This window comes from Mandrillus leucophaeus, unplaced genomic scaffold (assembly GCF_000951045.1).
Source record: "Mandrillus leucophaeus isolate KB7577 unplaced genomic scaffold, Mleu.le_1.0 Scaffold374, whole genome shotgun sequence".
Taxonomy (NCBI): domain Eukaryota; kingdom Metazoa; phylum Chordata; class Mammalia; order Primates; family Cercopithecidae; genus Mandrillus; species Mandrillus leucophaeus.
This window is the reverse complement of record NW_012103965.1, coordinates 1,654,955-1,674,918: the sequence shown is the minus strand read 5'-3', so window position 1 is coordinate 1,674,918 and position 19,964 is coordinate 1,654,955. Positions and strand designations below refer to the sequence as shown.

The window sequence follows — 19,964 nt, the reverse complement described above, 5'->3', positions numbered from 1 at the left end:
TGTGCACCTGAAGTCCCAGCTGCTTGGGATGCTGAGGTTGGAGAATTGCTTGAGCCCAAGAGATCAAGGCTGCAGTGAGCTGTGATCTCGCCACTGCACTGCAGCCTGGGTTTTAATAGAGCAAGACCCTGTCTCAAAAAAGCAAAAAACAGGAAGAAAGAAAGAAAGAAAATTAAACTAGACAAATTATTAGGCCTCTCTCCTTTTTTAATAGTCTTACAAATATATATAAACTATTACTTCATTTCCCATGTTTTGTGTTAAAGATGAACTTTAAAGCAACTTTGAAAAAGAAGAGGATGCCTATAAGTAATTTATAGACTGTTTAATAAGTTAAATAGAGTAGAGGATCTAAGCGTAGATCCCAAGAGGTAAAGGGAATCTTTATCACTTTGGGAAATTTTACTGATAAATAGAAATTATTGTCAGTGCAGTCCATAAATATGTTTTTTATCAGCCTTCTTTCCTCCCTGTCTTCATCTAGCACTATAGCCTGTGTTCCACAGAAAATATAGTCAATAAAATCAACATTCTTTACTAGCTTACTCTAATTTGTGGTTGGCTATGAAGTATTCCTGGTAGAGGTAATAGAGATAGTATTGAACTGGCTATGAGAAAAGAAACACTGTCGTATATGATACACCCCTTTTTCTACTCATTCCAACAACTATGATACAACGTGTTTCCTTTTGAAGCACGTCAGTTTTTTCCTTGAGTGACCAGTTCAAAAGATGATGACAGTTAATATCTTGTTACTACAGAATTTGTACTCAAAAAAGAAGTCTATAACCCAAGTCCAAACCAGATTTCCTTTTCTAAAAAAAGAATTTTCCTCTAAGTTCCCCTTTTTAAATGAGCTCTTTAGCCTGGTTAGTTATGCAGTGCTAGAACCTTAGCTGCATGATCAAACCCAGCCTTGCTAGTTTATAGCAGCATTTGACAGCCTCGTGACTCAACCATCCTCTCATGTAGGGAAAAAGTCTCACCTGAAAACCCGTTCTAAACTGAATGTCTTGAGCTGTGCCAATTTGTATTCCAGGCAGCCTAATGTTCCCATCATGAGTTTCAGGAAGGGAAATTCATGGAGGAAGTTGCCTCAGGAGAACCTGTTCACCTCTGGAAGGGAGGAGCAATAAATAGGGTGGGTGATGGACATATGTGACCTTTGCCACCGAGAGGCAGTCAGTGTGGGCCTTGTAGTCCGGGCTCTGCTTTGGGACACAAATATATACTGTGTGAAGTCTCTTGGTAGCATCTATAACCCTGATGCTTCACCCACCTTCCCATACATTAGAGGGACAAACAGAAGGATCCCAGCTCTGTGGTTCTTGATTGATTGTCAGGTAGCAGCCAGGAATGGAGAGGGAAAAATTCTTTTTTTTCTGTTGCACTCTAGATCCTTCCTTTTCTCCTTCTTCTTCATTCCACACCACCCCCGACATGCATCCCTGCACCCTACCCACTCTTTGCTCTCTCTCCTTTCTTATACTTAACTCCTTCTTGCTCCACAGCCTAACATGCTGATTAACAGGACCCCAAAGGTTTGGGTGGGTATTAAGGGGCCTTCTCAACAAAAGCAGCACACTCTTGAGCTTGCTCTTCCTTTTGTTACCATCTCAGATAAAAAGGCCCCATGAGGGAGGAGACAGATAATTATAAACTTGGTATTCTGATAACTCTTATATGGGATCAGATGCAAATGAGTTGTACCCTGTGGGGTTTCAGGCTCTGCTGTGTTATCTTCTCATGGTGAGCTTTTCTGTGCCCTTATCTCATCCAGATCTGGCTTCTGCGTTTCATGTTATTTCTCCTAGCCTCTGTAAAGTCTGCAGCACACTAATAATGCTCTGGCTTTCTGATTAAAAATAAATGGCTTTCTATCAACACTCCTGGCTTGAGGGCCAGCTCACATGTAATCCCTTATAGGATTCCAAAGTTGTTAAATAAATGCAGTTATTTTTGTTTTTGTCATTTTGAAGCATTCAAAAATTTTTCAAGAAAAGCTATGGTCATATAAATGTAAATTTTATCCAGAATGTTACTGATGTAACATTTGTGAATAAATGTGTACGTGCTGTATTTGCTTAGACTCTAGTTTGGGTTGTGTTTTCTTTTCCCTTATTTTTGAGACAGGGTCTCTCTCTGTCATCTGGGCTGGAGTGCAGTGGTGTAATCACAGCTTACTGCAACCTCTACCTCCCAGGCTCAAGCAGTCCTGCTGAGTATCTGGGACTACAGACATGTGCCACAACGCCCGGCTAATTTTTAGATTTTTCTTTTACAGAGACAGGGTCTCACTCTGTTGGCCAGGCTGGTTTCGGACTCCTGGATTCAAGCAATTCCCCCACCTTGGCCTCCTAAAGTGCTGGGATTACAGGCATGAGCCACCATACCCAGCCAGTTGTATTTTCTTTTTCCTTATATAGAGTAAAATAAGGGTAAGTGACGGAGAGGTTGATGCATAGCTAGATCACCACTTTAAATGCCTTCCCACACACCCCTTTCCTCCTGTTCCCTCTACCTGCAGGTTGTCGATGAGCATGAGAGTGTGGAGCAGAGTCGGCGAGCACAAGCCGAGCCCATCAACCTGGACAGCTGTCTCCGTGCTTTCACCAGTGAGGAAGAGCTAGGGGAAAATGAGATGTACTACTGTTCCAAGTGTAAGACCCACTGCTTAGCAACAAAGAAGCTGGATCTCTGGAGGCTTCCACCCATCCTGGTATGTTACAGTCCTACCTCTGAGAGAGCAGGAATTTAGCATGAAAGAAAGAAGACATGAACAAACATGAAGTTTTGTTATTTCTGAGAATACGACCCTACCTGCAGCAGTGTTTAAAACACTTTCTGTGCAAGGTTTTTATGTTGAGTACAGAGATGAATCTTTCTACAAATATTTGGTAGTTCCTTTTCCTAAAGAGCTTATAACCTAGAAGAAGAGATCAGTCAGGTACACAGTAACTGCAATTCAGTGCGATGTGAGAACTGCCACAAGGGGTAAAACATGGCGAATTTGAACTTCAGGAGAGGGTGAACTTCTGGCTCTGTGGAGAGAGGAAGCTTCGGCTGGCCCTTTGTGGACTCTAGAAGAGCAACTGAGGCCAGAGGCAACACCCACTGCGCTGTCACATGGCTGTGGCACGCTGCTGAGTGGAGTGTGTGTGCACAAGCATACCGGTGCACTGGGGCCTGTGTGGAGGCCTTTATGAAACCATATTTTTGAAGTCTTTAAAAAATTATGAAGAGTAAATGTTCTGTTATATATTCTCAAACATTCACATGTATTTGACTTGTTTTTTCCATATAAATTTTGTATCTTCAGAACCCTTTAATGCAGATGTTTTCTACCTTTACTTCTCCAGATTATTCATCTTAAGCGATTTCAATTTGTAAATGGTCGGTGGATAAAATCACAGAAAATTGTCAAATTTCCTCGGGAAAGTTTTGATCCAAGTGCTTTTTTGGTACCAAGAGACCCGTCTCTCTGTCGGCGTAAACCACTCACACCCCAGGGGGATGAGCTTTCCGAGCCCCGGGTTCTGGCAAGAGAGGTGAAGAAAGTGGATGCGCAGAGTTCGGCTGGGGAAGAGGACGTGCTCCTGAGCAAAAGCCCATCCTCACTCAGCGCTAACATCATCAGCAGCCCGAAAGGTGAGGCCTGAGGGCCTTATGCAGGTGCTTTCTTGGGACTCCTGTAGGCTACATATGTTTCTCTGTCTTTTGTTTCAGAACATCAGGTTGGTTGGTGAAAGGAACCTATCTGGAATCAGACCTATCTGTATTTGAGCTGTGTAACTTTTAGCAAGAGATTCAGCCTCCCCGAATCTATTTTCTCATCTGTAAAATGGAGATAATACTAGGTTTACAGAGTTGAGAGTCTGACACATGGAGAGTAAAGCACTTCACACAGTGCCTGATATATGGTAAACAGGAATGATAGCTGCTGTCTTGTCCCCTTATAGCAAAAGTTCTGAGTTTCCCCATCTTTCAAGGGGTCTGGAGGATCAAAACTCTTTATTTTTATTTTTTTTATTTTTTATTTTTTTGAGACAGGGTCTCACTCTGTCACCCAGGCTGGAGGGCAGTGGTGCAACACAGATCACAGATCACTGCAGCCTCGAACTCCTGGGGTCAATCGATCCTCCCACCTCAGCCTCCTGAGTAGCTGGGACTACAGGCACACACCACTGCACCTGGCTAATTTTTGTACTTTTTGTAGAGATGGGGCTCTACATGTTTCCCAGGCTGGGCTCGAACTCCTGCGCCCAAGGGATCCTCCTCCTTTGGCCTCCTAAAGTGCTGGGATGACAGGTGTGAGCCACTGCACCTGGCCCAAAACTATTTTCATAAAAATACTAAAACAATATGTACCTTTTCACTTTCATTCTCTCACAAGTGTACAATGGTGTGAGAGACAAGATGACATGGAATAATATTGTCACTTTGACAGTGAATTCTGTGCTAATGTATTGTACTTTCTCATTCCTGTTTTAATTTCTGATATGGGAAATATTGATAGATAAAATTCACATAAAATTCTAAGGGTTCTCAGTAATTTTTAAAGGTATAAAAGAGAATTGGGTAAGAGGCTATGACCAAAAAGTTTAAAGCCTTACAGGATTTTTGTGAGACATAGAGGTAACAATGGACAGCAGGAAATTCCCAGTACCATGCCTAACAATAGGAAGTACTCAGTACATGGTGGTCACATTTTTTGTCTAATTTTACAAAGGAGAGGAATCTGTGTTTGGAAAACTCCTTACTCTAATAGTTAGATTTTTTTCAGCTGAATCTGACATAAATCATCTTTCTGCTATTTTCTGAGTCCCTATAATGTACTTTACATTTTCAGGACATTGTTGCTTATAGGGACTTGGCATTGAAGAAGACAAAAATGTAACTTACTGGCTACATAATAGGAACTAAAGAGCAGCCAGTCACGACTCCCCTGTCTTCACCTTTGTGTGTACAGTTGTGAAGCTAACCTCAGAGTTAGCATTTGGGGCCGGCTTACCTTGTGGCATTTGGATTTGTGAATCTTTTCTTCTGTCCTGTTCATAGGTTCTCCTTCTTCATCAAGAAAAAGTGGAGCCAGCTGTCCCTCCAGCAAAAACAGCAGCCCTAGTAGCAGCCCACGGACTTTGGGGAGGAGCAAAGGGAGGCTCCGGCTGCCCCAGATTGGCAGCAAAAATAAACTGTCAAGTAGTAAGGAGAACTTGGATGCCAGCAGAGATAATGGGGCTGGGCAGATCTGTGAGCTGGCTGACGCCTTGAGCCGAGGGCATATGCTGGGGGGCAGCCAGCCAGAGCTGGTCACTCCTCAGGACCACGAGGTAGCTTTGGCCAATGGATTCCTTTATGAGCATGAAGCATGTGGCAATGGCTACAGCAATGGTCAGCTTGGAAACCACAGTGAAGAAGACAGCACTGATGACCAAAGAGAAGACACTCGTATTAAGCCTATTTATAATCTATATGCAATTTCGGTAAGTGGTTTATTATATGGTTTTCAGAGAGTGGTCTGTGTTTTGTTCAGTTGTCTTCATGTATTCATCAGCAAGTATTCTTTCAGGTCCTGCTTATTTCCTAGCATTGAGCTTAGTGATAGACAAAGTTAACATAGAAATCTTGGCTTGTCCAGGTGTGGTGGCTCACACCTGTAATCCCAGCACTTTAGAAGGCTGAGGCAGGAGGATAGCTTGAGCCCAGAAGTTAGAGACCAGCCTGGGCCCCATCTCTTCAAATAATTTTTGAATGGAGCTACATATGGTAGCATGTGCCTGTGGTCCCAGCTACTTGGAAGGCTGAGGCAGAAGGATCACCTGAGTCCAGGAGGTCAAGTCTTTAGACAGTTGTGATCACTCGACTGCACCCCAGCCTGGGTGATAGAGCAAGTCCCTGTCTCAATAATAATAATAATAATATAGTAATTACAATTATAAAATGATTGTTTATCCACACAAGACTTGGGGCTTATGACTTTTGAATTTTGCTTTTTGCTTATTTTCGTTTTAGAAAAAGAGAGTTCTAAAATATTTTTTCACCTACTGATCGTTTACATGATCAGTGTTCTCCTACTCAGATCCTAGCGCTATACCCTGGCCATAGTACAGTTTACTATTAACATACCTCCACTCTCTTATCTCTTACAGTGCCATTCAGGAATTCTGGGTGGGGGCCATTACGTCACTTATGCCAAAAACCCAAACTGCAAGTGGTACTGTTACAATGACAGCAGCTGTAAGGTAAACATTCTCAAACTTTGAATGAAAGTTAGAAACAGAATATCAACAGAACTGGGGAACATTTGTTGAAATAATGGATTATCTCTTGAATAGGAAATAGATATTTCTGTTAGAATCAATATATAGATGCTGTCAGTATTAAAGTAACAAAAGTGATATGCAGAGTAGGGAATGAAAACATGAGTAGTGAGGAAAAATGAAGAGTTAGTTGACTGGGCGCAGTGGCTCATGCCTGTAATCCCAGCACTTTGGGAGGCTGAGGCAGGCTGAGGAGGTGGATCACTTGACGTCAGGAGTTGGAGACCAGACTGGCCAACATAGTGAAACCCCATCTCTACTGAAAACACAAAAATTAGGCGTGTTGGTGCATGCCTGTAATCCCAGCTACTCGGGAGGCTGAGGCAGGAGAATGGCTTGAACTTGGGAGGTGGAGGTTGCAGTGAGCCAAGATTGCGCCACTGCACTCCAGCCTGGGCAACAGAGAGAGACTCTGTCTCAAAAAAAAAAAAAGGGGGAGTTAGTTAATGCAAAAAGCTCCTATCTTCTAGACTGTTAGAATTTGATGGGGTTGGGCCGGGCGTGGTGGCTCATGCCTGTAATCCCAGCACTTTGGGAGGCTGAGGTGGGCGGATCATGAGGTCAGGAGACTGGGACCATCCTGGCTAATATGGTGAAACCTGTCTCTACTAAAAATACAAAAAATTAGCCAGGCGTGGTGGCACACGCCTGTAGTCCCAGCTACTCGGGAGGCTGAGGCAGGAGAATCACTTGAATCCAGGAGGCAGAGGTTGCAGTGGGCTGAGATCACGCCACTACACACCAGTCTGGTGACAGAGCAAGACTCCGTCTCAAAATAAATAAATAAATATAATTTGATGGGATTTTAGGTCATTCTTTTTTGGCTTGTCTATGGTCAAAATATTTTCCCCAAAGCAAACATTGGAAATAATGGGGCTCATTTTAAAGGGGCAGGTGTGAGACAGCCAAACTAGTGAGCTTATTGGAAGCCATCAGGTTTAGTAATTACAGAGGGTTGGTCTTCCCTTTCCTGGCAAGGATTTAGAGCCATAATAGTGATGGCTTTTTGTTAAAGGTTTTTCTTGCCCTTTCAGGAACTTCACCCTGATGAAATTGACACCGACTCTGCCTACATTCTTTTCTATGAGCAGCAGGGGATAGACTATGCACAATTTCTGCCAAAGATTGATGGCAAAAAGATGGCAGACACAAGCAGTATGGATGAAGACTTTGAGTCTGATTACAAAAAGTACTGTGTGTTACAGTAAAGCTACCACTCTGGCTGCTAGACAGCTTGGTAGTGAGGGAGATGACTCCTTGTAGCTGACATTTGGCAAAAGTGTCACTGAAAGGCAAGCTAAATGTAGTTATTTTATCCTGTGACCCTGAAGCACAAAATAAAAATTCTAATTAAAATAGTTAACTTTAAGAGTAGTAATAATTTTATTTTGAAGTCTCATACAAGCTCTCCGATAGAGAACTTTCAGGCAGATCCCACCATTAGCCTGTAAACAAAAGGTTTGGCACCAGCCACCTGGGACCAAATAAGAATTCAATTTGTGCTTGTCCAGATATGAACAAATATGTAGTGAGTATAGAGTTTACCAATAATCATAACAAATATTAAAGATTTCCTTGGAGTCAAAGTAAAAAAAAAAAAATTATAATGTTGTCTAGGGACGACATGATATGCTACCTCCTTTTTCCTGAAGTTTTATTCCATTATATTGACAAGATGGAGAAAGCAAGATCATGAAGGTGTGCAAATGATTCTTATGGCATGGACGAGGATTTTTCCATTTTTTTTTAAAACTGTTTCGCTACCCTTTCTTTGTCTTTCTTGCTTTTTGTTTTTGTTGTGTTTATGTTTGAGACACAACCAGTCATTGGTAGCTGGGGCATATAGTGGTCAGTCTAAAAGGGAGGCTCTCTTAAGAGCTATGTGCCTTCCACTCAGAGACCCAGTAGAAGACCCAGTAGAAAGAAAAAGCATCCTGGGAAATCCAGCTACCATGGCCCTCCCAGCAGAGGCATCTTACATTTAGGATACTTCAAGTATCCTCAGAAATGTATTCTGCACCCCCGGCCCCGCCCATGCTGAGGGAAGGGGGGCAGTTGCCAATATTTGCACCATCTTCACATGCACATGTTGCAACAAGAGCTTCTGGGAAGGTAAGCAGCATCGGAGCTAGATCGCGTTTCACAATTAGTGGTTGTTCTTTTCCGTGTTTGCTTTGCACTTTAAAAAAGAGAGAGCACATGCAGATGAACTTGCTTGTGTGTATTTGATGGCTCTAAGGGCTATAAATTACAAACAAAACACATCCCAGACATTAGGAGTTCATAAGTATATTTAATGAAATTGGTGGTTTTAGGAAGTCAACTTTAGTTTTGCTTTGTTTGCATGTCCAGTAATTTTTTTATTTTGATATTTGTCTTTTTTTTAATTTTACAGTAGTCATTGAAAGTTATGTTTCTTTGCTTACTTCATTTTTTCCTCCAATTATTCAAGACTGGAACAAAAGTATAAATATTATTTATTTCAGGTAGCATTTTTTTCATGTAGTTTTTAAATATATACTTGAAGGAAATGTTTCACCTTATTTTTGGTCTTTGTTTATTCATTTAGATCCTGCAAGTTGATTCTCATTAACTGTCAGATTCCACTACCCTTTCTTCCTCATAGGTAGTAATTACCAATGTAACTAAGCATTTGTGTTCTGATATCTGAGGCCAGTAACTATTAATATCTAGTTCTCAAAGCATTTGGAAAGGTTATCTTAAATGGCTACCTAAAGTGAAATCCTTTTCAGAGAAAATATAATTGCAAGTAGGTAGGAGTGGCCTCAATTGTCTAATGTAATAAAGTCAGACAAAATGCAGACTTTATAGTTTCAAGATTTTCAGTATATAAAATCTGTCCATTCCTACCTGGACATGTCCCATTAAAAAGTGGAAGATTTTAAATAATTTCTTTACAGATGTTTTATTTAAGCAGGTAGCACAATCTACTAATGTTGTTTGATCTGTGTTTGTTATACTGGTTGTAATTAATTTTTTAAATTCATGAACTAGCAGAAAATTTATTAAATTAACTATTAACTACATTCACCTTGTAAATTACTGTATAAAACTTGTTGACAATGCACTGACATTAGAAAGATGTTAATGTACATAAATAGAGTGTAAATAAAATAGTGTTGATGTACTGAAATATGAACTGTATAAAAAGTATTGGTAATTGTATATGGGGTGTACCTGTTTATCTGTAACTATTATCCAAACAAATTAAATACTGTGGATGCCTCTATGTGTTGTTTTTCCTCATACGAGTAAACCCAGAAAGTCAAATTCTTCAGCTTCCCTCTCTGTGATCCTGTTTTAATTCTGCTACTTGAATAATTTCTTTCTGACTTACAGAGGGGATGCTTCATCTCTGAGGCTGGAAACTCTGTAGGGCAGGATTCCCCACCTTCTGGGCTGCAGACCAGTACTGTCCATGGCCTGTTAGGAACCGGGCTGCACAGCAGGAGGTGAGCGGCGCGCTGTATTTATAGCCGCTCTGCCTCACTCCCATTACCGCCTGAGCTCTGCCTCCTGTTAGATCAGCAGCGGCATGCGATTCTCACAGGAGGACGAACCCTATTGTGAACTGTGCGTGCTACAGTCTAGGTTGTGCACTCCTCATGAGAATCTAATGCCTGATGATCTGAGGTGGAGCAGTTTTATCCTGAAACCATTCCCCCCGTCCCCCCAAGTCCGTGGAAAAATTGTCTTCCACGACACCAGTCCCTGGTGCCAAAAAGGTTGGCAACCACTGATGTAGAGGGTAGAACAAGATCCCTGCAGTGACCAGGTGACTTTAAACATGGCTCACATCCCTTTTAGAAAGTTATGGCAGGGAAGCAAGTAGAGAGCAGGTGGTAAACTGAGGATTGGTGCCTACATTGGTACCTACAGGGGGTCCTACAGTCTTTTTTGTGCAGATCAGGAGATGAGGTGAAGAGAAGGAAAGCTTCTCATTTGCATAATGCCTTGAAATGAGTCTAGGTTTGTAGGGGGCACTGAGAAACCAGATATCCCTAGTTGTCTGTCTGGGAGATCCAAGGAGACAGTTGGCAGTGTTGCGAAGAAATGAAGGTGACAGCTGTAGGTCCTTCACCCTCGGCTTCTATTTGTTCACCTATAAAATTAAAATACCTTACACTCAGGCTTGTAAGAATTAAATGGACACAAATGCCTGGCACAGTTGCTTGGTAAGTGCTCAGTCCAACGATATTCAATCCTGTCTTACAAAGAGGGTTTTTTTGGTTTGTTTTGTTGTGTTTTTTTTTTTTTTACCTCTTTACTATACCGACTCTAAAAGAGTTTAATAGCCCTCTGTTCACATTTTCCAAAAACAAGAATACATATTAAAAATGTATAAAATGGGCCAGGCCCAGTGGCTCATGCCTGTAATCCCAGCACTTTGGGAGGCCAAGGCAGGCAGATCATCTAAGGTTGAGAGTTCAAGACCAGCCTGACCAACATTGAGAAACCCCATCTCTACTAAAAATATAAAATTAGCCGGGCGTGGTGGTGCATGCCTGTAATCCCAGCTACTTGGGAAGCTGAGGCAGAGGTTGCAGTGAGCCAAGATCATGACATTGCACTCCAGCCTGGGCAACAAGAGCGAAACTCTATCTCAAAAAAAAAAGGTATAAAATGAAACATGTTGAATCAGCAGCAGTGGCAGCTTGTTTAAGGAAAGGAACAAACAGAAAATTAATACAGAAAGTCAAAAAATGAAGCACAGCTCTTTTAAGTGCCAGTCTGTTTTTAGGTTTCTTTCTTTTCTTCTTTTTTTTTTTTTAATAGAGGCAGGGTCTCACTCTGTTGCCCAGGCTGTAAATGCAGTGGGGTAATCATGGCAGCCTTGACCTCCCAGGCTCAAGCAATCCTCCCACCTCAGCCTCCCCAGTAGCCGGGACCACAGATGTGCGCCACCACACAGCTAATGTTTGTAGAGATGGGGTTTCATCATGTTGCCCAGGCTGGTCTTGAACTCCTCGGCTCAAGCTATCTGCCCACCTCAGCTTCCTAAAGTGCAGGGATTACAGGTGTGAGCTGCCATGACTGGCCAAGGCTGTCTTTTAAAAAGCTAAAAGTGGGCTGGTTCAAGGCCAGTCTGAGCAATATGGCGAGACCTCATTTCTTAAAAAAAAATAATCATCATCATCAACTGGGTGTGGTGGCCCATGCCTGTAGTCATCCCAGCTACTCTGGAGGCTGAGGTGGGAGGATCGCTTGAACCCAGAAGGTTGAGGTTGCAGTGAGCCTCGATTGTGCCACTGCATTCCAGCCTGGGTGACAGTGAGACCTTGTCTCAAAAGAAAAAAAAAAAAAACCTTGGAAGGACCAGCCTCGGGAGACGGGCAAGTACTTTGTTTCTAGTTTCTGAATGGCCCTGTGCGTTGAGAGGTCTTGAGCCTCCCAGCCTCTCTGGCTGAAGGTGGCGATTCGGCACGGAGTCTCTCCACCACTTGGTGGCATTGCTCACAGTGACTTCTTACTTCTAAACACCACTGAATTGGAGCAAGTAAGATGATTTGCCACATTTTTCCCAGCTAGTTTGGAGGCTGAATATAGAATTTTACTGGGACACACCAGAATGTGTAACTTGGGGAGCAGCGATCCCAGTTTCCCTTGATAATGTACCAACAGCTTCCTTAGTATTGAAATCACAAGGTCAGAAATGCACACACCTCTGTGATCAGAGATCCATACAGGAGAAAGCAACAAAAAGAGGCGTTTTAAGTTTGCCAGACTCTGACCAGTGGGAAGCAAGAGAGTAGGTAAGTGTGCAGCAGTCACAAACCCAGGCCTATGAGAACCTAGTTGGGAATAGGATGTAAGAGAATAGGGAGTGATGGGGACTGTAGTGAGTTCTAGGCACATGCCCATCTAAAGGCTCCATGTGACTGTTGCCCTGCAGGAATGTGGGCCCCAGTGTTCACCAAACCTTTTTTGTTTGTTTGTTTTTCCCATGAAGAGAAGCCAGAAACCCAGATATTAATACAAAGTATCCAGTTTAGAAGTGTTGGTAAATTTTTAAAATTTTGAACACTGTGCTGCCCAGCGAAGGTATCTTCAAGCCAGATACAAACCGGCAGTTCATGCCCCCTGGTAAGTAGAAAGGTCACAGACTTTGAGCCCATTATGTCGGAGGTCAAATTCTAGTTCTGCTGTTGCAACAACTGTAAACGAAAGTTTTCAGATTTCTAATGCCCAATGAAAATACCACTTTATTTCCAAAGGTTATTAAAAGGAATGGATCATGTATGTAAGTAGGCACAGAGCTTGCCACCTATTAGGTACTCAAAAGCATTCTTCCCTCACTTAAGGAAACAATACAGGCATAATATAACAATAATGTTATGATCAAGTTCATTATCAGGAGGCATGCACCCAAACAATAGGGGAGTGAGCACCTGGCAGCTCTCTGCTAGGTTCTCAGGCGGCAGCAGTTCCCAACCTGATAATTCGTTGGCACCATCAGAATCAGCCAGCAGCTTGTTGGATATGCTGAGTCCGGAGTCCTGCCCATATTACACCTAATGTCCTGTGTCTATTACAGCCACATTTATGAGATCCTCCTTTCCCATGCAGTCCAAGAATCTGCATCTAATAAGTTCCTCAGAGGAAGCTCTTTCGCAGCTAGCTTGCACTGGTCAGTGGGTTGGTCATTTATGGAAACCACTCCTCCAGGGAAGGAATCATTATTTCCAGTCTCACTAGGGAAAGATGATATACATATGCACATGTGTAAGGAGGAGTGACAGTAATTAGCCAAAAGCTTTGTAGACATAATTGTCTCTGATGAAGTGCTGACTGATGACATCAGACAGTAGTAGGCTGTTGACAGTGTATCCTGGGGAAAGCTAAATGCAAAAGGGAAGCGAACTGCCTCCTCATGAAGTGAGATCAGGATTGCAGGGTCAGAAACGTGGAGAGGGTGATTCAGATGGACAAAGGAGCAGAGGCAGGATTCAAGTGGTGCGTTTTGGAGGCAATGCAGCCTGTTCGTGCTGAGTGGAAGATGCAAGAGGAATATAGACGATAACAGCAAGGCAGGGGCCATGAAGGCCTTTGAAGGTCAGGCCAGTGGTAATAGAAGTATTTCACATTGTCAGGTATCTTGGGATGGTTGCCAAACATTTTTCTATGGTTTGCATAAGTACATATCTATTTTATTTATATATTTATTTATTTTAGGTTTTTTTGAGACAGAGTTTCACTCTTGTCGCCCAGGCTGGAGTGAAGTGGCACTATCTCGGCTCACTGAAACCTCCACCTCCTGGACTCAAGTGTTTCTCCTGCCTCAGCCTCCCAAGTAGTTGGGATTACAGCCACACGCCACCACACCCAGCTAATTTTTGTATTTTCAGTAGAGACAGATTTTCACCATGTTGACCAGGCTGGTCTCGAACTCCTGACCTCAGGTGATCCACCCGACTCAGCCTCCCCAAGTGCTGGGAATACAGGTGTGAGCCACCACGCCTGGCACATACATTTCTATTTTAGACCATTTTATTATAAGCATAAGTTCTGTTTGCTGTAATTTCTCTCTTTTTCATATTCACAATCTACTTTGGCTAGAATTTCTCTTGATAACAAACTTTAGACCTTACCACGAGCCCAAGAGGAACTCACAGATGGGTACGAGGCTTGAAATGCCCCAGGAAGACTGAAGGAAGTGGAGGAGGAAGAAAAAAGGAGGCAGAAGGGGGAAAACCTAGAAGAACTTTGACAGGGAGGAGGCATGCCAGAGAGAGGAGCCCAGTCACAGCTGAGTGCAGCCCAGGAAGGAGACATGTGCCTGGTTGGAGGAGCCGTCCAAGGCCCTGCGGATAAGGGGACAGGACTTCTCTGCTGATCTGATGATTTTTTCAGTACCACCCTTCAGTTTTCTGTAGCAGGATCCTCTGCTGCTGATGGCTAAACCCCAGTGCCCACTGCGATTACAAACTGGGGAGGAAGAAGGGGACTTCCACATTAGGGATCAACAGGGAGCCTCCAGAATGGAGTAGGAGATGCCCGTGGTCATCATCAGGGGCTGCCGTAGCTCCAGGTTCAGAGCAGTCATCTTAGCTGATGCCATGGAAAAGCAGTAGACCAGGAGTCCAGTCTGCAGTGTTTGCTCTGCACTTGGCAGAATTGTATGACCTTGGGGATCACTTGCCCCCTCTGTGCCTCGTTTCCCCCTGTGAATAGTCAGGGAGTTGTCTTCAGCTTTTATTTTGAAACAACACTGAGACCCAACCCTGTCTTCCAGCCATTCCAGCCACATTTACCTGAAGGACCCATAGCTAAAGCAGATGATGTTGGAGTTGCTGCCTGAGGTGTGGTGCTGCCTGAGCAACCGCTGTGGATTGGATGTCCGCTAAAGCACCTGTCACCTCTAAGCATTCAGAAAGCCAAGCACACAGTGCTCTAGCAGGGCCTGAGGAGCTCCCAGAGAATTGTCTCCAGCAAGAGGAGTTGACAGTGCTACCAGGAAAACACTCATTTGGTCTGCTAGAAATCATGGTGACCACAGGGTGGGCCTTTTCAAAGGCCGTTTTCCTAGTCAGTATACTGGGTAGCCAGCTAGAGTGAAGAAGCCACAGGGAGTGCCCGGAGCAGCCAGCCTGCTGCCTGGCCTCTGTTTCCCAAGACTGGACATCCGTAGGGAGCAGCCCCAGGGCCTGTGGCCTTTCATTGTTGTGCCAGCTGGAGAAAGTTACGGCTGCCACTCCTTGTTTGCAGAGCTCTCTGCAGCACGAAGCTGCAAATAAACATCCTGTCACTTGGGGAGGGATGGGGGAAAGGAGAGGGCTAAATCATCCAAAACATGTTCACTTGGCTTAAAGGACAGTCCTGAGCTTGGAACTGGAAGAAACGCTGGAGATGGGCTTAGACATTTATTGGACTTCTATCTGCCAAACCCCATGCTATGCTATGCATGTTTCACTCATGATTTGTAAATGTTCATATGAGGGATGCATGATCACCCCTTTTTCTAGATGAGGAAGCTGAGGCTCAATCAGATTAAGTCACTTGCCTGTGGTGTCACACAGATGGAATGTTTCTGAGCTGGATTCAAACCCAGGTTCATCCAGCTGCTTCTTTACCACCCTATCTCCCCCTGAACTGGAGTCTGTGATCCACCACTTAGCAACTCCTGGCACAACAGTAGTCACCTGAGCCTCAGTGGCCTCATCTTTGACAAGGGATCAGTGTCACCATGATCCTAGCTACCTTAGACTCTTGTAATAGGCCCTGAATAAAAAAGTGAGTGTGGAACCCTTTACAACCAAGGACACTTGTGCAAATGCAGTGTGTTGTTACGTAAGGAGAGGAAGTGGGTGTCCCCAAAGCAGCTCCTCCTCTTATTCCTGGAAGATGAGAAACTCTGGTGCAAATAAAGAGTCATGCAGGCCTCCTGATGGAGAGTGATGTCTTAGGTTTGTTCTGTTCGCCTCTGATGGCCGAGGGACCTTAGCAGCTGGATAGAGAGAAGAACTGTGGGGGAGCAGATGGGGAGATGGGACCAGGGAGGGAGAAAGGATTCCGGATTGAGTCAAGCAAGGACTGTAGTTCCCAACTGGACTTCAGAGTATCTGAAAGTATCTTATCAGAGATTTAACATCGATGTGATCGTTTCAGAGGCAGGATGGGAAGGACAGGGGTCCAATGTGCTATTGTTGTGAAGGCAGCCACCAGCCACAGCAGTCATGAGAAACTCGTGCTCCCCACTGGCCCCCTGCCAGACCGGGCTACCTGACTGTGCTTCATCCACTGAGGACAATGCCTTCTCCCTTAAACTGGAGCCTTTTCCTTCCTGGCCTTTCCTGGGAAAGGAAAGAACAATTGAGTCTGATCATTTATCCCCAGCTGTTTATGCCCCAGTAGCGTGGGCTTTAAACCAAATACCACATGTCCATCCGGACACTATGGCAGGCTCGTCACGCGGCCGGCACACTCCCCGGCTGCCTGCCCCATTCCTGCATTCATTCAGCCCTGACTCTGCAGCGTTCCAGAGCAGCCCGTTGCTTTTTCCCCTGGGATGAAGAGCCCAACTCTGGTTTTCTCATCTCTCCTCTGGATGGTAGTGGAAATGCTAGGCCTCAATCCAAAACTGATACGTATTCAGAAAAAAAGAAAGAGAAAGAGAAATCAGTCAGGCCTAATTTGAACTGGGGAAATAGCCAATGTAAATTTGGAGGAAAATTCAAACTCCATAGCTGCCTCGAAAAATGTCAACATTGGCCGGGCGTGATGGCTCACACCTGTAATTCCAGCACTGTAGGAGGCCGAGGTGGGCGGATCATGAGATCAGGAGATTGAGACCATCCTGGTTAACACGGTGAAACCTCGTCTCTACTAAAAATACAAAAAAATCAGCTGGGTGTGGTGGTACACGCCTGTAGTCCCAGCTGCTTGGGAGGCTGAGGCAGGAGAATTGCTTGAACCCAGGAGGCTGAGGTTGCAGTGAGCCGAGATCGCACCATTGCACTCCAGCCTGGCAGCAGAGCAAGATTCTGTCTTAAAAAAGAAAAGAAAAGAAAAGAAAAATGTCAGCCTCTAGGGCCTGTACCCATCCGGATGATACCTGCTTGGGAGGGACAGCATCAGCACCATGCCTGCAGAGGCTTAGGTGTAATTGTGTTTACATTGATAGTTTATGCCTGTCTGGAGCATAGGCCAGCTCCACTCCCTGAAGCATCACCAAATTCCAAGCAGTAGTGTCTCCATGAATCTGCTACTGCTGCTGCTTTTTTTTTTTTTTTTTTTTTTTTTTTTTTTTTTTTTTTTTGAGACAGAGGGAGTCTCTCTCTGTTGCCCAGGCTGGAGTGCAGTGGCATGATCTCAACTCACTGCAACCTCTGCCTCCTAGGCTCAAGCAATTCTCCTGCCTCAGCCTCCCAAGTAGCTGGAATTACAGGCATCACCACCACCCCCAGATAATTTTTATATTTTTAGTAGAGATGGGGTTTCACCACGTTGGCCAGGCTGGTCTCAAACTCCTGACTTCAGGTGATCTGCCCACCTTGACCTCCCAAAGTGCTGGGATTACAGGCGCAAGCCACGGCGCCCGACTGTGAATCTGTTTCTATGCTGGCTGTATTTTCCTGGTCACAGCAGCCTCAGGCTCAGCGAAAGGTCACTCGCTGTAATGACTCAGGTTTCGTTGGTTCTACCCTTTATCCCCCTGCCAAGACCCACTCTCCCCCTAAATACTGATGGCAGCCTCCAGAGGGAATCTCAGATGTGCTCTTAAACTAGCCCTTTCAGCTGCCACGTGGTGTCCTCTGAGCAGGACCACCTGATCTTCTGGGCACCCCTCGCCCAACATGACCACTGCCTCTAGGCATTGCCTCCCAGGCTGGACACCAGGGGCCAGAGTTGCTCACTGTTCCCTTTACACTCCATGAAGGCGTTCCCAAAGCAGAGCTGTTCCTATTTCCATGAAATCACCCTTCCCCCCGGCCCGCCCAAAAAAATTAAGAAAGAAATCACCTTTCCCTTTTTCACGTGCAGTTTCCATTCTCCTTATACACCTGGCGTGAGTCCCAGAGGCGGAGTGATCACTGCCACACTGAACTCAGAGTCCCTCCTCCCCTACATCTCCATCTCTGAAGCTTCACTTGGACCCAGCTTGTCATACCCAACCCTATTCCCTTAAGAGGGGTGTCTCCCAGGGGGCCACGCAGGTAGTAGACCCAGGCGAGTCTGTCCTATCATGTTGCAAGCAGCTCCTGATGTGGCTTGACCCCAGGGGCTAAACGAGGATACACAGCTTCATCTAGAGTAGAATGAACTCCGATTCAATAGCCTGGTGGAGACTGGGGACAGACCCGGCAGCAGAATGGAGGTGCAAAGACACTTAGGGCCCAAGAACTGGGAAGCGGATTCCCTGGGGAAGATACATGGAGCTGGGGAATGGCGGAAGCTGAGGATCAAGCACCTCGTACACCCAGACCCCACATGTGGAAACCGCTGATCAAACTGTAACGATACCAAGTTGACTGTGTCAGCCCCTGAAGGAAAGCTGGCATAAATACAGCCTGGAAAACCAGGCTTATCTTTGCCCAATGGGCAAGGTAAATATTTAGTCCCAGCCCTGGAATGGTGCCTGGTAGTTCCATTCTTTGCTATCATTTTTCCTTTTATTCACTCATGCTGCAAACATTTGCCACCTGCCCTCCCTCTATGTGACCAACCTTGGCCTGGACACTTCGATGCTCTGATGGCTCTAACGATCCCCCATTCTTTTCCTCAGGGACTCTTGCTGGGGGAGCAGACAGGGAGCAGAGATCAGGCCAGGCCTCACACGCTGGGTCTTGGCTGGCACGTAGACTTCACAAGAGGAAGCAAGACTGCGGGGAGTGGCCAGGGAGAGCGCTCCAAGGCTAGTGTCACCAGTGCTCTGGTGTAAGTATGTCCTGTGTAATTTAGGGATATTAAAAAAAAAGGATTTGTTATTTATCTGACATTCAGATGTAACTGGGCAGCCTGTATTTTGTCTAGGTGAACCCATCTAGACAAAACTGAAGCCAAGGGTGGGGACAGGGGCAGGCACCCATCCTGTGCTGGGGGAGACTGCAGCAACTCTACACAGGATAGGCTTGTGAGAGGCAGAGCCAGCAGCAGAGAGATGGACACGTGACAGAGCCAGCAGCAGAGAAGCCACGGGAAGTGGGAGAGGAAGGGTTAGAGGGAAATGAAATGGGAATTTGGTCCCCAACCCGATCAGTCCCCACAATGAGAAAGCAGGAGGAGCCCTGGCCAAGAGCCCCTTCTTTCAGGGATGTGGGCTCAACCTGACTCTCAACTCTGCACCCGCCACCCCCCAGGGCAGGACATAAGAACCGCGGGGTAGCCCTGGGCCTCAGAGGGCCCCCTTTTCTCCCTCTGATGCTCTGGATGACCTTAGACAATTCTAGGTGAAGGTCAGGCTGGGAGGTCTTCCTCTGTTGTGTGTGGTTGGGACGGAGTGCTGAGGGATGTCCCTAAGTGTCTGGGCAGAAAGGTGGCCCCTTGAAGGGTCTTAAGATTTCTCCCTTGGTTAGGAAAGAACTGCCACCAACCACAGATCAGAGTTCATTATGCATCACTCTGCATAATTCCAGCCTCCGCCCAGTGTTCCCTACTCCCCACCTGTGGGTCTTGCCCGTCCTTCATTGCTCTTTCCAATGTAAAGAATCACCATAATAATTATAAATTATTGAATATCGTCTCTTGGCCCGGCATCTTGTTTCATCTTGACAACAGGCCCATGAGGTAAATGCTGTCATCACCGCCATTTCACAGATGAGGAAACTGAGGCTCAGAAAAGTGAATTAAACTATCAAGGGCACCTAGAGAGTCAGCAGTGGAGGGGGATTCCGCCCCAGGCCAGTGTGAGTCTGGGCTGCATTCCCGGATGTTTCTGCATTCCTCTCTTGACTTCTATGTTGTAGACCTGGTGCTCCTGTGCCCGCTGTGTCTGCTTGCCCTGCAGTTGGGAGTCTTGGAGGAAGAGCCCAGACTAGGATTTTCCTCCCTAAATCCTCTGTCCCTTGCACAGAGGAAATAATAGTGTTTGTTGAAAGATTAAGGCCGGGTGTGGTGGCTCATGCCTGTAATACCAGCACTCTGGGAGGCCAAGGCAGGTGGATCACCTGAGGTCAGGAGTTCGAG

The 19,964-nt window shown here is 45.2% G+C and overlaps 2 protein-coding genes across 2 annotated transcripts in view; one reads left to right on the top strand and one right to left on the bottom strand.

Annotated features, from left to right (window-relative positions):
• USP32 (ubiquitin specific peptidase 32) overlaps nt 1-9,611 on the top strand; it is a 255,762-nt gene extending 246,151 nt beyond the window's left edge. The window contains exons 30-34 of the mRNA XM_011990240.1: nt 2,528-2,719; nt 3,360-3,648; nt 5,059-5,483; nt 6,150-6,242; nt 7,355-9,611. Of these exons, the coding sequence (XP_011845630.1) occupies nt 2,528-2,719; nt 3,360-3,648; nt 5,059-5,483; nt 6,150-6,242; nt 7,355-7,528 (1,173 nt within the window). The 3' untranslated portion in view covers nt 7,529-9,611. The remainder of the gene's footprint in view (nt 1-2,527; nt 2,720-3,359; nt 3,649-5,058; nt 5,484-6,149; nt 6,243-7,354) is intronic.
• Nucleotides 9,612-12,684: 3,073 nt separating this feature from the next.
• On the bottom strand, nt 12,685-13,380 carry LOC105546916 (putative protein FAM106C). Its single transcript, XM_011990247.1, has one exon. It carries the CDS (start codon nt 13,378-13,380, stop codon nt 12,883-12,885), a length of 498 nt encoding a protein of 165 aa, XP_011845637.1. The 3' UTR covers nt 12,685-12,882.
• Nucleotides 13,381-19,964: the final 6,584 nt, after the last annotated feature.